At 38.8% G+C, this 22,483-nt stretch overlaps 1 protein-coding gene across 3 annotated transcripts in view; it reads left to right on the top strand.

The window, feature by feature from the left end:
- C8A (complement C8 alpha chain) overlaps positions 1-22,483 on the top strand; it is a 74,483-nt gene that overhangs the window by 17,982 nt on the left and 34,018 nt on the right. For all 3 annotated transcript variants that reach the window (XM_067467868.1, XM_060773579.2, XM_060773580.2), the window contains exons 5-10: positions 1,531-1,720; positions 2,778-2,978; positions 4,118-4,358; positions 11,535-11,666; positions 16,353-16,510; positions 19,926-20,148. In XM_067467868.1, coding sequence (XP_067323969.1) covers positions 1,531-1,720; positions 2,778-2,978; positions 4,118-4,358; positions 11,535-11,666; positions 16,353-16,510; positions 19,926-20,148 — 1,145 coding nt within the window. The remainder of the gene's footprint in view (positions 1-1,530; positions 1,721-2,777; positions 2,979-4,117; positions 4,359-11,534; positions 11,667-16,352; positions 16,511-19,925; positions 20,149-22,483) is intronic.

Raw genomic sequence — 22,483 nt, 5'->3', positions numbered from 1 at the left:
GTAAAGATACCCAAGTTGGCTTCTATTGACTTTCCTTATCAAATCCAGCATCTAAAATTATCCCTAGCCTTTTCAGTATAAATGCTGCCTAGTTACTCTGTTTTCCACTGATAAAGAAAACCATAAACTTCACCCAGGATATAGTTTATCTAAGAAGTTTGTATTTTCAAAACTAACTTTTCTGTCTTTTCCTACTCCTAGTATGCTTCGGGGCTACTCCAGGTGAAATTTAATACCATAAGATCAGTACACAGCTCTTTTGGAGTCTCTGCAGATCCTTCCTTCTTCATTACCTGTCAGTGGTCCATGTGAACAGCAGAGCTCTAAGGACAACTCTTTTCTGCTTTCCAACATAATACTTTCTGAAACATTTTGACTAATTAGATATGAAAAGTTTTCATCAATATTAAGGTTTCTTTGTTGACTCAATAAAAGTATTACTCTAGTGCAGACCTTACTGTCATGGTGGCTCTTTTGTTTTAAGGTTTAACATGGCAGTTTAGGAGCCTTAAGGTAGCAACTGTATATTTATTCAAAAGTAAATCCTCAGTGTAATTTATTCCTAGGTAAGTGTGCATGGGGTTGCACCAGAAATGAATGAAAACTGTCAAATTCAAATGATTTTAGATTACACCAAAACACAAAAGGATGTTCTCCCTTTGGAAATATTTTAAAAAGCAGAATTAATTTATATTTGCCTCTTACCATGACATTTCCTTAAAATAAATAAAGATACTCTAATATAATGAACATTGCATTTGCAGATCTGAAGAATAGCTCAAGTTCTTCCAACAACAATTTTCCAAATCAGAATGGCTTTTTAGTCTTCACTCCAAATTTTACAAAACTCAACATCATTTGTAATCACAAAGTGACCTGACATTTAAGGCTATACATGTTCTCTATATATCCTAAACAGTAAAATATCATGTGCTGTAGGCTACATTTCAGAGGAAGAAAGTAACAGAATCACTGGGTTTTTCTTGACCAAAAAAACCTGATGAAATGTTTAAGTACACACAAACAAAATTTCTATTGGATTCTGTTAGGATTAGTCCTAGCTAAGTGAGTAAAGGATGCAGATTTGTCATCAAAGAGAGCCTTATGAGCCCCCACCTTTAAGCATTTCCAGAAAGAAACCCAGCTTATTATCTCTTTTGGTGGGGAAGTGGGGATAGCAAATAGTAAAATACTCTGCATTCTTCTCTCCAGAAGACTGTGTTTCCTAATGATCTTCCTGAGAAAGAATTTGATCAACCTTAAAAGATTACATGCCTTTTAATGTATTTCGGTTTGGGGTAATAGAGACAGTATATTCCCATTTTGATCTAACTAAAAAGTCCTTCTCTTTTGCATAAAATAAAGTTTTACATTAATCCCACAGCATTCATCTCTTGAGGTGTTGATTTCTGCTGACTTGCAGAATTTCCCTAAGAAAAACCATTTTTGGAAAGCTGAGAGGCTGATTGCATATTTCACAAAAGCAGCTGACCTTATTTACATGCCTGTTCATGTGTCTCTTTATTAAAGTTACAATATCCTTACACAAGAAGGAGCTGACATAGTGTATGATCCTACATACTATGGGGGCCAATGTGAATCTGTCTATAATGGAGAATGGCGAGAAGAGAAGTATGATCCTGTGTGTGATAAACTGTACTATGGGGATGATGAGAAATATTTTCGAAAGCCATACAATGTTCACTTCTATCAATTTCTAGTAAGTATTTATAAGCTGTGGTTGATTTTGGGAAGGGGAATTTTGGGGGGTATGCTGGAGAGGGGGTTTAAGGAGGAGTTATTTGGGCGTTGCCCAAATTCTCAACTATAAACTGAGCAGCCTTGAAAGAACATTTTATTGTCTTTAGCACTTTAGCACTTTTGGCTCCAAGATTACAAGCTTTGCATATTGCTGGTGTCAATGCATGAACTGTAGAGTTCTTGAAGAATTGTCTATTGATGTGGCAAATGTCTAAAACAAATGATGCTTGCCATAGATGCAGGCGAAACGTCAGGAGAAATGCCTCTACAACATGGCTCTATAGCCCGAAAAAACCCACAAGAACCAAATGATACTGGTTTTATTTATTTATTTATTTATTTATTATTTCAAATATTTCTATCCCATCCTTCTCAACCCCCGAGGGGGGACTCAAACCCCAATTCCAAACTATTTCAGACATCTATTGATTTTCAGGCTTCAGGGCCTCCAAAATCTTGACTGTAGGGTCTCTGGCTCCCAAATGGTGCTAGGGTTGACATTTGTATGTGTCAGTTGTACCCTTTTAATATATGGTCAACTCAGAACCTGGAAATGATTTCTAACAAAGAATACATTACTTGTGATTAATTTCATTTTGCAACAACTAGGCCACAAATAAGTTATATTACAGCTATAATATGAAGTGGAATAGCCTGACTCCCTTTTCAATGTAACTGTAATATTTTTGTTACTTTCATTGGTACAAATGTGTTACCTGGGTGTGTTTTGTACCAGTGATCCACTGGAAGTTGACCACAGAATGGCTTTTTAGTCTTCACTCCAAATTTTACAAAACTCAGCATCATTTGTAATCACAAAGTGACCTGACATTTGAGGCTACAACACAGAACCACTCTGGAATACATAGAGATTATTAGAGAGATGTTATCTCAAGATGAAAAGAAACACAGTTTTCTGTTTGTGTTTCCTCACTTTTGGTGTAGGAAAGGGTCCCGTGTCTCTAATGCCAACAAATGTGAAATGCTCATTGTAATTTGCTCCCCTTTTATTTCAGGCACATGCTGATTCTGGTTTTTCTACAGAGTATTTTGATAATGCCAAGGACTTACTGAATGCAATTAAACGGGACTCGTCTTGGAATGCTGGTTTAACCGTTGGCATAGGGCCTGTAGATCCTGCTCTTAGTTTGGAATTAGGGTTTCGCTTATCACGTGGAAAGGGAACCCTCAGAAATACTACAGACTATGCCTCAAAGGTAATGAAAAAAGACACTGTTCTCAATTCATATTCTTATTTTTGTTGAACACTCAGTTCACTCCAAAATGGAATTGGTTCTATTTCTCTTGCCCACATTTCCCCATTGATTCAATAATAATCATAGCTTAATTAGTTCATGTAATTGCACATTTGTGGTGATTAGAAATTCTGTTTGTTTTCTGTATTACATTGAAGCAAACAGTAGGATCATGGTGGAAATGAAATTGAATTATTATGCAAAACAATGAGTGCCATACCAGCACATCCTCTTTTATAGTGACATTAGATATAAGTGTTTATTCATTCAGGCGCTTCTGTTTTTGACCTCATGGACCACCCATGCCAAAGCTCCCTGCATCACCATGCCCAGCTCCTTCAGAGTCAAGCCAGTCACTTCAAGGATACCATCCATCCATCTTGCCCTTCATTGCCCCCTCTTTCTTTTTCCTTCCATTTTCCCCAGCATAATTGTCTTCTCCCAGCTTTCCTGTCTTCTCCTGATGTGGCCAAAGTATTTTATCTTTGCCTCTAATATCCTTCCCTCCAATGAGCACTCCTGAGAATAGGATGATGGGACATAAGTAATTGTTCTGCAACAACAATTGTCTTGGGGGGGGGGGGAGATGATATGTGTTTGTACATGTGTATGGGTTTAATAGCGATACATGTTTGGTTTTTTTGTTGAACCAATGAGTAATTTGTTAATGACAGGCACATTTTGGGGTGTGTGTGACTATTTGTCTACGGCATACAATCTATACCGAGGTAGGTTTCTCATCTAGGTTTTTATGATGGATGGACTTCAGATGATTGATGTCATATCATGTCGGTTTCCCAGCCCAGTTCCCATATGTTCATTGACCCTGTGACATTTTTAAAAAAGGGTGGGGTGGGGTGTGTCTGTCTTCTTTTCCATGAGACCATCCTAAAGGAAATGTCCTAAAATAGCACAAAATTATAGCTGTGAAGCCCAGTGAATAGTCACAAAGGATGATGTGTTGGTGGTCAGGTTTGTCTGACATTTCAATCCAGTATGCTGCTCTAAGTGCATCCTGATGAAGTAACCTAGATTGCTCAGAAATATACAGGTTTGCTTTGGCACAATGGAACAAAAAGCAGGATTATTTTTGTTTGCAGAATTTGGTATTTCTGCGAGCTCTTACCAAGGTACAAACAGCCCGTTTCAAGATGAGACGAGACAATATATTTCTAGATGAAGACATGCTTCAGGTTCTGATGGAGCTTCCAGATCAATACAACTATGGAATGTATGCTAATTTTATTAATACTTACGGCACCCATTTCATGACATCTGGAACCATGGGAGGTGTCTTTGAATACATCCTTGTGATTAACAAAGACAAAATGGAAAAAGCAGGTATGCATATTTCATTTACTCTACCTATGAGGGCATTAAAATCTAATTCTCCAGTAAAGCCCATAAATCCACATCAAGCATATTGACCAGCAAAAGGTTGCAATCTGTTGTAATGAGTTGGGTGTCAGGATTATTTAGATATGTATGTGTGTTTTTCAATGTGTTTCTATGTAACTCAAGATGGATTAAGATGTATTTCAAGATGGACTCTATTCTGTTCTATTGTGTATAAGAAAACACAGTGCTGAGGCTGTGAAACTGTAACCTCGACAGAAATGAGATAACATGTTCTCTGGCTGGGAAGAAAAGGGAGGATCTGGTCTCAGCCAGAAGTCAGATAAGCAGATGTTGAGAGACTGTTTGTGCCTAGTAGCTCCTGTCTGAAGCTTGCTGTGAATAGACATGTATAGGTGTACTTAGTAAACTTAGTTTTCTGTTGTAACTAAAAGCTTGCAGAGTCCTGATATTTGAACACAGTGTCTGTTGATCTAGCAATCCTTCTGCTGGCAAAGCTTCAATACTCTGACAAAAGGTTATGGGCCCTGTAGTCACTGAAGAACTAGCAGATGACTAGAATTTGCTATCGATCCAGACCTGTAAGCTGATCCAGAACCGGAGTTAACCCAGTTGGCTCCGAAGGTTGCTGGTGGAGGAGACTGGAACAGCCTGACTGCAGCGGAGAGAAGTTGCTTACTTAATCGGCAGCATGTGCCGATTTTAGCCCAGGTCATCTATGGATCCAGCTGGCTCCCATCAGATGATGCCCGTGGGTGAAGGAGGGTGAAACCGGCACATGCCACTGCTCCTGTATTGCTATAGAAACCTTGGGGGGGGGGGAGCTGCACATATAATGCACACTCATGCTTCCCCACATCTGATTGCCCTTGGCTGGAGCCAAGTGATGTGGGAAATGGGGTGGCAGGTTCCCTACATCCCTCTACAAAACTGACCAGTTCCTGCAACCATTTGATGAGGTCGGTAGTTGTGGATCACTTCAGCTGCATAATCAAATTGGCAGGATAGTGAATAACAACCAGTCCCATACCCTGTGCAGGGTCTAGCACAGAGAGAAACAGGTTTAGTCTTCTTTGAAGCAGATTTACTTATAAATATTAGTAAATAGTTAGGCACAGGGACTTGTGACAGGGAAAGAAAAGAGAAAGCGATTGTTGGAGGTTAGAGTGATTTAGGAAGACAGTAAATGTCTGCAAGGAAACAGGAAGACTATAAACCTGTACAATAGGAGTTGGTGACTATAGGCAGGCACAGTATGTTATCACTGACACCTCTTTCTGAACCATGCATGGGCCTGCTGAAATGCTATCTTGAGTTGCAGGTTCTCCAAGCATTCACTCGATAAAGGCTTGGTCAAGATGTCAGCTGTCATTTCTATACTGGTTCAGCAAATCATCATTATTATTCTTTACTCAGTCAATGAACTAATTAGACCAACAATATATAAGGATTCTTTTTGTACTGAAAAGCCCAATGAGAAAAATCCTCCTAAAGCTCCTTTATGATTTTCCCCTGGGTTTTCAAATGGAGTGGTGAGGATTCCTGCTTTCTCAGTTCAAATCCCACCCCCTACCCACCAAGCACATTATGGGATGCAGAAGAAGATTGAGTGAATGGGTTCTTCACTGGCTAAGATCCAAAATACATGCACAATGGAAATGGCATCTTCTGGAACTCTGAGAGAGCCTATAGGAGGCCTGGCAGGAGGACTGCATTGTATATGACAGCTATTAGAACACACTTGGTGGTTACCCTCATTGCTTGCCAGTCCTTCACCCACCTGAAAGCCACAACAGTGGCATGCTCAAAGATTGGAGTGTAACAGAGCAAGTGTACAGGGCAAGTGAACCATTGCTGCTGCTTTTATGTAAGAAGACCCTAGATCGTGGTGGTAGAGATCTTCCTTGCCTAGCATCCCTCAAACTCATCGACCTCTACAATAGCTATGCTGGGATGACAGTTTGGAGGAGAGCCTCATAATGAGTGCACCAGAATGTAGAGAGGATGGAAAGATCAGGCAACTCCTGATATTGTGTAATCAATGAGGGATTGATTCTGAAGTTAACTCAAATGAAAATATCATATTAAAAGGGATTGGTAGTGAGATCTTGGAGGGATTATTTTTCTGATGAGCCAAATGGGAATTATTCCTTTACAATTAGTATTTTTATACCAACAACATGATAACCACCTATCAAATGTATAAAGTCAGGTGGATTAGCTGCTTGGTTTCACAGAAAAAAAAACCCTTCCTATACAAATCTGTACAACCTCTTTCAACATCGTTTTCACAGTTTCAAATAGGAAGTTTGTATAGCCAATGTATGCAGCCCCATGCAACTGTTAGCAACTATGGACTCTCTGTGATATTGAATTATACATCTTTAAATATACATGTTTAATCTTCAAGACATCATGCATTTTTCCACAAATCTGGTAGTTTCTCTAAATTTAAATCTTGGAAATCCCTATCAAAATCATTATCAGGTTTTCTTGGCTTGGGTTGTATAGTACCTTGGGATGTTCTCATATCTAGACTTTCTTTTTGCATCTCCTATTCAGACAAGAGCCCTCAGTAATACTTATTATTACCAGCACTGTTTATGACCTGATCATTGGTTGAAAGGCCTATTTATCAAGGTTGCTATTCTCTGCTTAACAAATTTTCCAGGGAGCTGTTTTCTATAGGGACAAAAGTCCCATAATTGGGTAGAGAATTGTCTTATTAGACTACAAATTGGGTCAAATGGCCCTGAACCTGAAACACATACAACAGATTATGGATATGGATGTACCAAGGTATACCAAAGAATATATTCTGATTTAACTGTGCATTTGAATGCACACACGTATCTGGGTTTATTTGATTCATACAGAAGGCTGGAAATGCCTTCCTCCTATCTACTACTACTCCCAGCCACACATAAAATATAATGTATTTGTGCAAAGACTTGCATGATGGAGATCATAGCAGTAAGTTTTTTGAGTTGTTGTGGCCATGAAAACAGATGGTTAAATTTTTTTTGCTAGGCTAAAATCCCAGCCCAGGAGCCAACTGGAGTATAAATAGTGACTGCAGGATCAGGCTATTAATGTATTTTTCTTTAATCTTTATGGGAGGATATCTTTCCTAGATACAGAATCTGAATTATAAAGGGACAATCTTGCCTAAAAAGGATTCAGGAAGCAAACTGCCAAGTGAAGAGGAAGAATGAATTAGCAACATCTAGACACAGACATCATTTTTACTTTATACTTTGCTTACCATATTTCAGAAATTATGTGATTTATCACAACAAAGGCAGCCCTGTTAGAATGAGGGAAGAAGATGAAGTTCTTAAACAGACAAAAAATGTGTCCCTGAAGAGAGATAATTTTCATTTTTATGTAGGATACTTGCATAATTTTCATCCACAGCACAGACCATAAAAAGAGGACACATTTATCAAGCCAGGGCTATGGTTAAGTACTATGTTGAAGAAGGAGAAGCCAATCTGGGGCTCAATGAATGTCAGCCATTTGTTTAACTACTGCCAGAATATGAAAGCAAATGTTTTCACCAAAATTATGGGTTTATTTGGTTTTTTCCCCTAAGAATACTGATGATGGGTACAGCTGATATCCAGCATGGATAGTCGAATAAAATACTACAAAATCAGATAAGAGGCATAGCTGCTGACGTTTGCATAGGCAGTCAGTAATACCTACTTGCAGCATTGGAACTATACTCCTATGCCCAGATGCCCTGGAATAAGTATAATTCAACTTACTTCATAATAGAAAATGTTAAACAAAGATTAATAAAGATTTTGCACTGCCAGAACAGCTCAGCCAGCATGGGCAATATGGTCAGAAGATTCCAGGAGTTTTAATTCAGAAAATCTTTTCTGAGCTCTGGTTACTAGTGGTATCAGGAAAGAAGGTCATAACTGCCACCACTCCTATGTTCTTGTCTGCTCTTCGGGTTAATGAACAGTCCTTAACCCAGGGTCAAGTAATTTAAGTTGGTTCAAATGCACATTAAGCAAAGGTAGGGGGATGCTCCAGAGTTTTGTAGACATTCGAGAGCAGCCCCACATTTTAGGGTGGGGACAGCACAAACAGTTCAAATCCAAAGCAGTCAGCTGCCACACTGGCTAGTAACTCCATCCTCTTTTCCTGGTTCTGCAAAGGTCTTTGTTGCCCCATCCCCATCACTGCAGTAGATGGCCTAGAACTCCTAGCCATTGCTGATATCAGCAAAGTTGGCTACAAACCAGAGAGGAGGAAGGTGGGTTGTAAAATAGGGTGATGAACCAGAGACCAAGCCATTATTGGCCTTGCAAGACTGCATGGACTGTGTTCTGCCGCAGCTGCAAGATGGATATGAGTGGGGACAGTCCAGAGTATTCATACTCCAGATTGGCTCCAGTTATGTGCTATGTGTAGATGAGTTTGATGTTTATGAAATCATATGTTACCAATTTTGTCCTCTCAGTTAGTCTATAAGGTACTACAAGATCCCTTTGCATGTGTAGTAAAAGTTATTGTGCCAGATATGCAGAGGCGGCCCTAGGTAATTTTCAACGGCAAGCAAACAGTATTCCCCCCCCCCCCCCCCTCAAACCAATCATTGATATATATTTTCTGTTCGTCGTGGGAGTTCTGTGTGCCATATTTGGTTCAATTCCATCGTTGGTGGGGTTCAGAATGCTCTTTGATTGTAGGTGAACTATACATCCCAGTAACTACAACTCGCATATGTCAAGGTCTATTTTCCCCCAAGAGTGCCCCAAGAGCACCCCTGGACAAAATCAACTATACTGCAAATGCTTTCTTTGCATAATGGGTTGAGCCGCCCCTGCAGATATGTGAGAATCCAGAAAGCCACCAAAGCTGACCTATTGGCAGAACACTGCACTGGCTAACCCAGCAGCATAATGCTAATGTTCTGGCATGGAGTGCTTCTTCACATCATTAGAATCATTCTTGTTCCAAGTAACCTTCTAAGTTCTGCAGCTAACTGATGGGTGAAGAAAAGTATGAGGGGAACAAACAGGTCGATGCAGTTTCCAATCCAATGTGTTTATTAAAGAACGAAACAGAGAAGCTAAAAAATTGTCAACTGCTTTTCAAATAAAAAGAGCAAAGTATTATATAACTAAATTTATCTGAATCCAAGGAATCACTTCTAGAAGCTGTTTCTAGGGAGAATTATACCACTAAGCCTCCCTGGCAAAGTTTTAGAAGCACCATACTTCATTCCTATCAAAGATAAAAAATAGTTCAAAGAGCAAAGATATTTCTAGGGCACTGAGCAATTCAAACTGATGAATTAATGGCACTGGAGGATTTGGTCATGAGTTCTCCAGTGCTTTTGCATGTATGTGTGTACAATAAGGTTGAGCTATGACCACAGAGATTTATACTGTACATACATTACTGTATATACCCTTTGTTTGGAGACATTTTTGACAACCACAAGTGATGATTAATGGTTTAAAAATAGGAGCAAAAATCCATGTTTGACCATATTTAGCTTCTTGGAATTACATCAGATGATAAGTAATCTTGTTGGTTCCTTTTTCAGGTCACCGATATTTTGTGCAGTCATCATTTTGCTGCTTCCATCATGTGCCATTGTTCAAACACTGAGCCACCTGAAACCTGCTTGTGGCACCACTAACAAATTCTATTGACAAGCCCTTGTTGAAAAATAATTACTTAACAGGCACAATCATATATCAGTTAATCAACTATAATTCAACTTCAATTTTATGTGGGAGAAAGCACTCATTTCTTTTGCTTACAGTAAATAAATTTCACTCGATTGTGGTGTTAACACTCATGGGATAGTTAAGTACAAGCAATTGGATACTACTGGATTTATCAATGGATTGTCAGTGGGGAGTAAATTAATATAAATGTATCAATTTAAAGAGTTAGTTCTATTAGTTGTGGTGAAGTAACTTTTATTGGGAGCAGTCAACTTGAAAAAGGAGATCTAATGTCTAATTACTTCAAACAAGTTGCTTGCCATGTACATTTCACCAAACACTGCTCAGTGGAGAACATGCAGACTTCAGAGACTCAAAAGGGCAAAATTTCAAGCTGAGGGTGAAGCTTGGGATCTGCTATGTGTCAAAACACTGGATAATATTTCACAGAATCTGCTGGGACCCTCTCTCAGATTACTTTTCCATTGGAATCTACAGAAACCTAGGCTAGCTTTCATGGTGGGGAACATCTGTTTCTATTTATTTTGGGATGATTCTGAATTCAATATATTTTTAGTAGGCCCATAGCCAGAATTCTTTTGGGGAGGAGGGGTGGTTGAAACATTTTTTAAATGAATCATGAAGAGTAGGTCCATAACACAAAACACTTTAAATTAGATGATTCATTCTATATCTTATATAGACTTAATTAAATCAATTTTGTATTTTAATTACAAAGTTTCAAGTCTTAAATAATCTGAAATGACTCTTAATTGGTAATTTATGGTTACAAACAAATACCACAATGTCTGATGGAAACACTTGAAAACTTCCTCTTTGACACACTTTCAATACACTTTGACTGCAATCAGGCTCCATGGATAAACTTCGGTGGACACTCAAGAGTGCACGTTCAATCCGTCTTTCTTTCCCCATTGTGCTTCTTATGTATGTGTTCAAATGACATTTCATTTGTAGCTGCTGACACTGGCAATATTGCAGAAATCTGAAAAGTTTCTTTACATTAGGAAAAAACTGTCTATTCCAAACAAGATATGCTTCCAGGTCATTTGATGGTTTTCTTGCAGGTGCCATCTTTTACCATTTTCTACACCACAGGTCAAATTCTTCAATCAGTGTGTCAATATCTTGAGGCATTCATTGTAAAGTTCTGGGCACTTGCTTAAGTTGTATTTTAAGTGGCCAAAATTAATAGGGAGGAACCTTTGCAGATCCTAAACTACTTCCTAAACTACTTATAAATCTTTCTTGAAGCTGACTGCAGAAAAAGTCCAGAAATGGGATGTATACATTTAGCCTATAATATTCCACTGGTGTTGGTGAAGTTGCCTGGATGCTGCATTATCAGTAGTAATGTTGGCTGTGAGTTTCTGGATTCCACATTCTGTATGATACTTAAATATAAATCTGTTTTTTTTTCAACGTTTCCTTTTTCTTTCCACAGAAATGAATAGCAACACAGTGAACCAGTGTTTTGGACTATCAATAGGTTTGACAATTACTCCAGCGCCAAATGTTGATGCAGGTGCCAAGCTATCACCTGATTTCTGTAATAAGGAAGCAAGCCAAAACAAAGGTAGAAAACATTTCCAGACAATTGTAATGCAATCTCATACCAGTGTATATCCTCCAACTGTCCCACTTTGGAAAGGATGAACCTAATTAATACACTCTCATTCCACTTTTTCATTTGCATTTAATTTTTCAAGTTTCTGTCTTATCTTTCCACACACCCCTTTTGTCCCCAGTTTACTTCCGTTACTTACTTCAGCTATGTTTTTCCTCCATGAAATCCAAAGGGAGGAGAAAAAAGGAGGGGCATTAGTTTGTCCTTCCTTCTAGGCAGGCATGTAGCTGGGGGGGGGGGTTGAGGGGCTTCAGCTCCTCCCAAAATTCTCATGGTGGTTTGCGAAAAGGCCTAACTGGTGCATTATTTAAACTGTTATGTTTATTCATATCATGATCTGATCACCATACTCAATATATCCCATATGCATGGGGGTATTGGGGTAATGATACAAAAGGTTTGCTAGGCTAGACCCTCTTTCACTCAGACTCAGCCCCCCCCCCCGAAACTCAGCTCCCTGAACCCCCCCTGAAAAAAAATCAGCTCCCCCCCCCCCCAATCGAAATCCTGGCTACGGGCCTGCTTCTAGGCACAAGAAAAAGCAAACTGCTGCAGTTTTCAGGAGATGGGTGTTATCAGACTCCTGATTCCAGAAAGCAGGGGGAAGTGGGAAGAAGAAAGGGAAAGTAGTGGGATGGCTGGCCACCCTCTTCCCAATGCTTTCCCCCACTTCCTTCCTACCTGTGTGATGAACTCCTTAATGTCTGTATCAGATATTTCCACAAATCTATTTTACAGTGTTTACAGTGGATTCTGAAAAAGAGGCTTCAGTTGTACTTCATTAGAAGGAAAATCAGCCTGTTTAGGAAACCTTGAAAATGTTGTTTTGTTGTCAGCAAATGTTTTATTTTTATATAGTTTCTATACTTGGGATCACGGGCCAAAAGGGATCCTGAGTGGGAAAGTTTAAGAAGTCATGATCTTGATATTATTCTGTTGTAGCTCCCAACATTTCTCACTGGTTTATCATTATATTAATCCAATCAAGAAGTAACCTATTAGCAAGAGAAATGCATTGTGTTTACAATTAAAAGCAACGCATTAACAATCATCTACAGCCAGTCATCAAGTTACGAACAAGATTGGTTCTGTAGGGGTTTTTTAACTAAAAAAAAAGTTACAACATTGTATTGTTGTAACTAAAAAAAAGTTACAACAATAGTTGAATTTGTATGTAAGTTGGAATAGGTACATTTTTAAGTGTAACTCTAGCCACACACATACATGCATACATGCACACACACAAACAAACACATATGCAAGTTTCAGACAGCATAGGGGTTAACACCTATGTGGTGTTTGTTTTGTGGTCTGTGCCCCTGTTCAGAAGATTTCACCTCACTCTCTGTCCCCGTGACAATTAAATTTTGAAAAAAATGGCTTATTGTGGAAACAAGGATTGATGAGAAAGTTTCAGTTGAGACACCTTTCCCCTGTGAATTTTCCCTCCAAGGAGATGATTTCTCCCACTTCCTGTGAGTCATTTGTAGGTTGGATGTTTGTATGTTACTCAATGCTCTTAAGCAATGAATAACAACACATCATTTTTGAAGTATGAAAAATATATTGGTCTTTACAGTAATCTGTCCCAGTTTGCCTCAAAGTTACTCTGAGGGTTTTCCCATCCTTTAAATTTTTTTTCCTAAAAAACCCTGAAGTTATGAGTGCACCATCAAAACGTTCCTACAAATTAATGGCATAGAAAATTGATTGGCCAGGAATGAAGGAACCCTGCTAATAAAAATGAATGGACAAATGGAACAGAGACGGTTCAAATAAAAGTAGGAGGGTGGTATATAACAGGTAGCAATAACCATCTTATTATCGAGATAGGTTATTTATTATGTCAGGCAGAGAAACACTTCTAAAAATGTCTCGAGGATAGTGTGAACTGGCTAAAGACATTGATAGAGAAATAAAATATTTAAAATCACTGGAGCAAGCAACGCAGTGTTCACTGTACAATTAAAGCAATGCCCAAACAGAGAGGAATAGAATGAAATGGATAGGGAAAGAGGAAAGAACACAGCCCAATGACTATGATCAGCAAGCATGTTGAATAGAAGAATTTAATCTTATAATATTTTGCTGCTGACCGCTCTGCAAAGGGAAAAGCATAGTAGCAAGTTATAAGATTAAAATCATAAGAAGTAACATTAAAAACATGCAGCAAAAGGGAACTCCAAAAATCAGCGGCAACAAAAATGAGCAAACTGTACAACAGCATAAGAATGAGAATGAAAGTAAAAAAGCAACACAACATTGCTGAACTTTCAAGGAACAATTGAAAACAAAATTTGCCTAAGAGCGGCTAGCAGGAAAAAAGTGAAATGATCATCTAAGGAGAGAGTTCTATGGTATTATAGTTTCAGCAGAAAAGACTCTGGTTCCCATAACATGAAATCAAGCACACAGCTTCATTGGAAGATCCTAAATGCCAGGGTTAGTGAGGTTGGTGTGTATGTGCTGACACTGCAGATGATCGGTACACAAAGGGATCTTCTAAGTCAGTGGTTCTCAACCTGATGTTTTGGCCTTCAACTCCCAGAAATCCTAACAGCTGATAAACTGGCTTGGATTTCTGGGAGTTTTAGGCCTGGGGACCCACAGGTTGAAAACCACTGTTCACGTGCCTTATAGATTGAGAGAACATAAGCTTCATGTCCCAGTCTCTAAGGGGCTACAGGATTGGTTTGCATATTGATCATCCAGACTGCTATTGCAATGTATTTCAATTCCACCCCATGGAAGAAGACATTCCTTGAAATGGGCAAGATGTAAGGCCAAAGCAATCATTCTTTCTATTCACTTAGCAATTATATTAATCAGAGCCAAGCTTCCTCAGACATACTCTGATGTTGTCAGATATCTAATTTTGCATGTAGCTAGGTTAGATATGTCACAACAGGGGAGACAGGGACCAGAGAGACTAGATTAAGAACCCCTTTCATATCCAATAACCAATAGAAACAATTGCCTGTGTTGTTGGGTTTCTTTCATGGCTATGTACATATATTCGTGGCAGCTGTGAACATGCACATTTGGACATTAATTCTTCTTTGGAAAGCCAGAAAGATAAATATCATATCCACACTGGCGATGGCAAGCTGAGGCTGCAAGATAGGGGTTTGCCCATGGAGGCCTGGTGAATTTATAGCAGAAGTAGTCTATAAACAAGAGTTAATCTGCTTCTGCTGCTAATTGCATTGACTACTGATCAAATATTTGCAGTTCATATAAAAAGGGAAAGTAAGGATGGGATCACCACAGCATTGCTTGAATGCACTCACTAAGTCACAATGTGCAGATATCTGTCTTACTAACATGTAGGGAGGGTCAATTCTAAGCCCTCTAGATATTGCTGAACTGCAGCACCCCTCATCCCTTTACCAATTCTGAATTGGTCTGATAGGAGTTGCAATGACAGAACTTCTGGAGGAGTTCAAGTTGCTCAGCTCTACAAAACCGATCAGAGCTGACAAGAGACAGTCTCAGGAGTCGCTGGACTCTGTTGTCTGGATCTTCTGATGAGGATTTCATTTTAAGTATGCTATATCAGTATCTGTTTAATTATTCTAGTCCTAATGCAAAAGCATGTAATGACTGGATATTCAACATGTGGCAGCTAGTTGTATTAATAAAGCTGGAAGTGAGAGTAAAAACAAAGAAATAGAGAACAAAGGAAAGAGACATGTATGTACATATTATATTTGGTTTGCTTCCTTGTATAGTTGTAATTGAGAATAAGTTAACTTTGTATATACTATTTGATGAAATAATGAATAATGGTTGGGCCTACTCCTTGCCAGATTAACTCATGCCCTATCTATTTTAAAATGTAGCATTGTAAATTCAGTATGATTAAATTTGCATTTCATCCACTAACATTTGAGAGAGAAAGAGAGAGCAATGTTGGCTTATAGGTCAGCCTCTGAGCTGAGCTTTCACAATGGTTTCCTATTTGTGTACATAATCTTTATTCATATAATAATAATAATAATAATAATAATAATAATAATAATAATCATAAAGGCCATAGCCAGAGGGTGGGTTTATGGGTTCAACCCCCCCCCCCCCCAATGTGTCAGGTTTAAAACCAATGCATGAGTAAATCAGTTTTTTTTAACCTGACACCTGAACCGGGGGGGGGGGGGGGGGTTGAACTGTTAACCACCTTCCCCCCCCCCCTTGGCTACAGCCCTGATTATCATCATCATATAGTATTTATTACAAAGTTTAAGTTGTGAATGGATTTCTAATGTAGTTTTAAACCTTGAGATGAAAGGGTTATGAATGTAATGGCGTTGTTGTTGTTGCTGCTGCTGCTGCTGCTGCTACTGCTACGTGGTTTCTGGGTGGTGATCCCAGTGCCTCTGGTTGTGAAAACCTCTGACAATATGTTGTTGTTGTTGTTGTTGTTGTTACTCTCACCTTCTTAACTAGACCCACAAGCACAAAGACAGCATTAAAATTTCCTTTGCTGACTTTCCGGTATTAGTCTCAGTGAGGCAATATTCTTGGAATAGCTGTTTCTGGCAAGTACCCTCCCCAGAGTCACCTTGATGAATGGATTTTGACAGAACTAATGAATTCTTAGAACTGAACACTAATCTATTCCATTGTCCAACTTCCCAGACAAAAAAAGTGCCGAATCAGTTATAGAGGATATTATTTCCCGGGTTCGAGGTGGAGACACAGCATCAATTGGCAGGATCATGGAAGGCTCCAGTGCTAATGCATACCGTTACTGGGGGAGGTCATTAAAACTTAATCCTGCTGTTATTGATTTTGAGGTAAGCTGTTTCTTTCAGTTGTAGAAAGTCCACATCTCTAAAGGATTGAAAGTGTACTAGACCAGATCATTTTATATTTGTATTGTGATTTCATCTTAGAACAGGATTAAATGTAATGGGCCACTGATCTGCTGACCTTCTCTCCATTTCACAATGAAAGAATAGTTTTTTTAAAAAAAAGCAACGACTTCAAAGCAAAAAAGAAACGATTCAGAGTCTAACTCTTAACACTGAATTTTGAATTCATCACATCATAGCAATGGGCTTGTCGAAAAAAAGCTTTAAAGGTTGTCCTTTTGAAAGGAAGTATTTGTATTATTAAAGACCACCAACACAGCTCTGTAGAAGAAACTATATAAACAGTGGGAAGATGCAAAAATGAAACACCGACATATGTTGTTGTTGCTGTTGTGTGCCTTCATGTCATTTCCAACATGGAGTTTTCTTCGTAAGATTTATGCAGAAGAGATTTGCCATTGCTTTCCTCTGAAGTTCAGAGTGTGATTTGCATAAGGTCACCCCATGAGTTTCATAACCTAGCCAGCATTCAAACTTTGCTCTGCGGAGTCATAGTCCACCACTTTTTCATACTTAAAGGCTGCTGCACTTTAGTCAACAATCAACAAACTTGAATTACTTGAATCTCCATACATTTTGTATTAGTGGGTAGTACTCCACAAATGGGTAGAGGGAGAGAAGAACAGGGCTAAAAGATAGCAAGAGGCGGTGATTCTCAGGTATTGCCCTTTTAGTGCCTCTACATTTCTTGCCTCTTCTGTAAGTATGCTGCTGCTTTTTACAAGAGAGATTGTTTGGGGATGTGGCTCATAGCAGGGTGCTCTTTACAGTCTGAAGGCCTTCTCATCCTTGAAGTTCTGTGTCACTCTCAGGAAAAAAGGAGGAGATCTTCTAACACAGCCTTTATAAAAAGAAAGGAAGCTTTTTTGGTTCCCATTTGACTAAAAGTAAATCAGATTTCTGACTTGGCAGCTGATGGCAAGAAATATCAGCTAGAGGCAGAATATGCCTATGTGATAAGCAGCACTGATGGAAAACAGCAGCCTGTTTGAGGAAATTTGTGCATGTATAGTGTGGTGTAGGGAAGGGGAGTTGTTTTTAATCTGTGATAATGAGAAATGACTCTCAGCAGTTTCTGGGTGTTTTCTACACAAATCTCCACTAATTCTGGGTGAAACCCACTATTGCTTGCTTGTGGCCAAGTCTATAACCTTTAAATGGCTGCTTCAGAAGCTCTTCTAGTGCTTATGGTTTTGGAGTGGATTCAAGCACCCAATAATTACTTATGTCCACTTGGATATCCTCTTATCTTGACACATGGTTGTTTGCTAAAGTGTCTTGTGCTAATATTGTTTCAAAACCTCAATGTTCAAGGCCATGTGGGAACTTTTATGTGGCAATTGCTAATGTCCTTGTGAATTACAGGAAACAAAACCATGGTAAACAGACTGTTCTGTGCAATACGCCAGTAGTTTGTATGCGATAACCCATTTTCTTGCCTAAGAAGCCTCTTGCAGTATAAAAGTTCATTTCCATGGCTGAATGTCTTCAAAAAGACATGGCAGAAGTGGTTCATTAAAGGCTCAGAAATGCCTTTCTTTCACACAGGTAGCCATTTCTCCAGGATAATCTTGATCGTGCCAAGAGATTCACTGAGTGTCATTTGCAGTAGTATTAATGTAAAAACTAATACATGCTTAGAAATAGTCCATTCTTACTGAAGTGCAGCTTCTAGGTCTTGTTTCTAAGCATCTTCATAATCAATGTTCTGATGTCATCTACACTCACTTTGCCAGACAAGATGCATAACTCACCATGGGGTTTCCTAATGCCTGTTATCAACACATGATTCCCAAAATCCTAGAACATTTTCATTGAGGGCAGCATCAATCTTATGGTTGCCTTCAAAAGCCATTGAATCTAGGGAAGGAGGAACCATGGATCAATAGGGCCAACCATATATTATTTTTACATAGTAGTTGAGGTTCTTTGGTTTTTATCCAATTTGGGTCCCTAGATATTATTGAATAACAGTTCTCATCACTTTTGATTATCCACCATGTAGACGGAGGATAATGGGAATTACAACCCAGCAGTACTTGTGGCTCTGAGGTTGACAAAATGTTAAAGGACATTTTAGCATGAGACATTGTAAGCTTTGTATCTACATTCAAACCCTACTGTCCTTACAAAACAGAGCAAAGGACAACCTTCCTGATGTTATTGTATCATAATTCCCATCAGCTCTAGTGTAATGATGAGGAATATAGGAGTTGTAGTCCAGTACCTGAATGGTCACCTAAAATGGCATGGGCCTTGAATTTGACACTTGTGTCCTAGAAAATATTTGGCTAGGACTTTAGGTTCACAATTAGCATAGATTTCAACTGCATCTTAACTTGCTCCAGTTCAACTTCTCTTGTTACTTTTATCATTAAAATGAATTCCAGTGTAATGATCAGAACCAATTTTTTGAGCCTGGCTAAGGTCTGCATTGCCTTGGATGCAAAGGAGGGCTGTGCCCTTATAGCTGTGGTGATAACACATTGCATGATACACCCAGTTATGTCAGTTGAACTGGTGTATGTCAGGAAAAGTCTTCAGATCATCCATCAGCCACTTCTGCCTTACACAGCTACAAAAATAATTCCTGTGCCATCGTTTAAGAACTGAAGTTCTAACAGCAACTGATGCTCAGTCCAAGCCATGTGTATTAACGTTAGACTTCGGCATGACCAGTGGCAAGAGTTTTCTGATCTTTAGGACCTGGATGCTCTTCTCCAGTCTTCAGAATGAGAGTGAGGAATCTTGACAAGAGCATTAAAAGTATGCATATATCAAATTTTCCTCATTTTGAGATTTGGATGATGATGATTTGAATATGCTCTGTTCAATTGTGGTTGATGCTTATTGATGTCAGCAGGGACTACACTTCTAACATCTATCTTAAAATATGTATCACCAGTGATGGCCCATTTCTTGGTAAATCTCCAGATTGGACTGTGTAATCTCAGGGTATGATGTGGTTCTGACCTGGTAACCTGCCATGACCTGAAATGGTTCTACCACTGGCTGTTCTGTTATGTCAGATTGTTGGTGTTATTATTATTCTTTTATGCATTCAAGCCATTTCTGACTTATAGCAATCTTACAATGAATGTATCATAAGGGGGGGGGGGGCAATATTTGTTCAGAGAGGATTTGCTTTTGCCAAGAGAACAATTTCCTCAAGGTTATCTATTTAGAGTCTATGGCTAAGTGAGGATCTGGACCCCAGCCTCCAAAGGTCTAGTCTAATGCTCAAACTACTATACACTTCATATTTTATGTTTAACTAGTCTATAGGTTTGTGTAAAAACAACAGTAATGACCCATTAATCTTATTTCCCTTTCACAGCTGCAACCTATACATGAAATACTGCATAGAACCCAGCTTCCCAACATGGAAATCAAAAGGAAGAACCTGAGAAGGGCATTGGATCAATATTTACTTGACTTCAATGCCTGTCGCTGTGGCCCATGCCATAACAATGCTGAAGCCATGATGGTTGGGACCAAGTGCATTTGTGAGTGCCAGAATGGTGCTCGTGGCCCAGCATGTGAAACCACAATGCGGGAAGGTAAGATGAAATAACAAAAGGAAAACATTTGCAGAGTACAACCACCTGGCCATTGTTAATAGGTACCTCTTTAGATCTATATCCATCAATCAGGGCCTCTCTCTAGTGCCTACATGCTAGGCAGCTGAAAGGAAATAAAATTAACAACTCACGTGATTACTATAAGTAAACTGGGTTAAGCAAAGAAGGTCTTAGAGGTAGCAAATGTCTCAGGGTCATAAATCTTGCCATAGAGTGCAAAGACAGAACCAAAGCATGTCAGTTGAATATTAATGCCCAAATTCTTCAGCCTCTTCCTAAGGAAATCTGCGCATGTTTACTCATTTATTTTAGTGAAGTTTGATCCATCTAACTGCATGAAGGATGAGGCTAGTCATCTAGCCATTCAGTAGAACTTCAGGCTGGTTTTCAAGATGTTTTTCTATCCTGTATCATTTATTGGTTTTCATACAAAATGGACTTATTCCAGACAGTTGGCTACCCCTGCTCATTATTAGACCCTTTAAATATGTTTTCCTTGTTCACAACTATCTTATTCTAAGTGGAGATTGCAGTCTTATTTGTTTCAACTCAGCTTCCAGAATGCCCCAACACTGCTGCTTTAGTTCCACTAAACTAGCCTTTCCCAACCTTCCACTTTGTGAACATAGTCAGCTGTATTGTAATATGAAATCTATAATCTTGAAAACCACATAGGGAAGTGTCAAATTAAACACTCTCACTTCTACAATACAGATGACCACATCATCATTTTCCCCACCTTTTTTCCTATTCCAGGCCTCAAAATTTTACAGCCTTATACAAAAATTAAAAAGAAAATAATAATAGAACTTAAAGCAATTAAAAACCTCCCTCACTGTGAAATAACTTTTATTCTCCCTGTCATGACTACATATAAAGAACAAGCTGTGAATTTACCAGGTCAGGAAAAATAAGTAGATGCAAGAACATTTGTTCCTTTTTTCTTCCTTAAAGACTTAATTATATCATTTTTCATCATATATATTTCAAGACATTATTATTATTATTATTATTATTATTATTATTATTATTAATATTTATTTATACCTTGCTTTATTTCCCCTGAAGTGACTTAACATAAAAGAATCAGCATAACCATTTAAAATATACAAATAGACAAACATTAAAACAGGATTAAATATAAACACTTTTTAAAATCCCAGTTAAAAACAATTAAAACAAATTCAAAGTTTAAAAGCACAGCGCCCCCTGAATTGATCAAAAAACACCTTCAATTTTTAATAATCTATAAATAGTTAAAAAAATATTTCCCTAAAATCACAGAAAAATCTAAAACAGACTAATATTTGTGACCTTCCTGGAATTCATTTCTGTTAGGCAACAATAATTTCCAGCTCATCGATAACAGAAATTCTAAAAGGAGTTGAAAGGATTCTAGCACTATAATTACACACACACACACACATTATATAATTATGTATGTGTAACTAAGTAAAATTTTCTGCCTTGATTGTCCTTCTAGTACAAATAAAGTGCCAGTAGCTGGATTGGGAAAAAGAGGTCTTTCTAGCTTGTGCAAGGAGAAGGATGCATCCCATACCTATGTATCCAGTGAGCAGGGCTGAGATATTGTGCAGGGGTCTTTCTTCTGATTATCACAGCATCACTTGGTAGGAAACAGGAAATGTTGGGTTCTTTTCACCCTAATTGGGAGTTGAATGGATCTGCTTTGCCTAATGTATCTGTTGACTCCTAAGGTGGTCTAGTGTGGCATTCATGTAGTTTTAGGATCTCATCACATTGATGAGGTCCCCTGTGCTGATTCGCCAGCCTCTGTGGTGAATAGGCAGGCCAGCGAGGCAATCCTGGCACATTGCGCCCATCCCGGCCAGCAACAATGCTCCCCCATCACACATGGGGAAGTGTTGTCATGCGGCTTGTCCCCACAGTAACCCATTTGTTCCAAATGGAAGATGTGGAGGCTCCCATGCTGGCAGCACAGCATCCTATGATGCTGCCACCCCAGTTGAGCAATGGAACCCCACCAGAAATAAGGATACATCACATGATGGGGAGCATGGGGCTCCATTGCTCAACTGGGGCAGCAGTGTCCTCACAATAGGACAACATAGTCTTAATGAATAGAAAACAGTTCCAGATCTGTAGCTAAATGTTAAGGATCCATAACTGCAATACTGAAAGTCAGCCATTATCACTGTTCCCACCAGCATATCAAAGTCAACTAAGAAAAGGGGGGAAAAAAACATGATTTCTTTGCTTTGTCTTACATTGAAAACAGGGAGACTGTTCTCCAGGTTGTAATTGGTCTCCAGTTCCCATCAGCCCTAGCTAA

The sequence above is a fragment of the Anolis sagrei genome, chromosome 4 (genome assembly GCF_037176765.1).
Source record: "Anolis sagrei isolate rAnoSag1 chromosome 4, rAnoSag1.mat, whole genome shotgun sequence".
NCBI lineage: Eukaryota > Metazoa > Chordata > Lepidosauria > Squamata > Dactyloidae > Anolis > Anolis sagrei.
The sequence above is the reverse complement of the archived record's forward strand: the minus strand, read 5'-3'. Positions and strand labels throughout refer to the sequence as shown.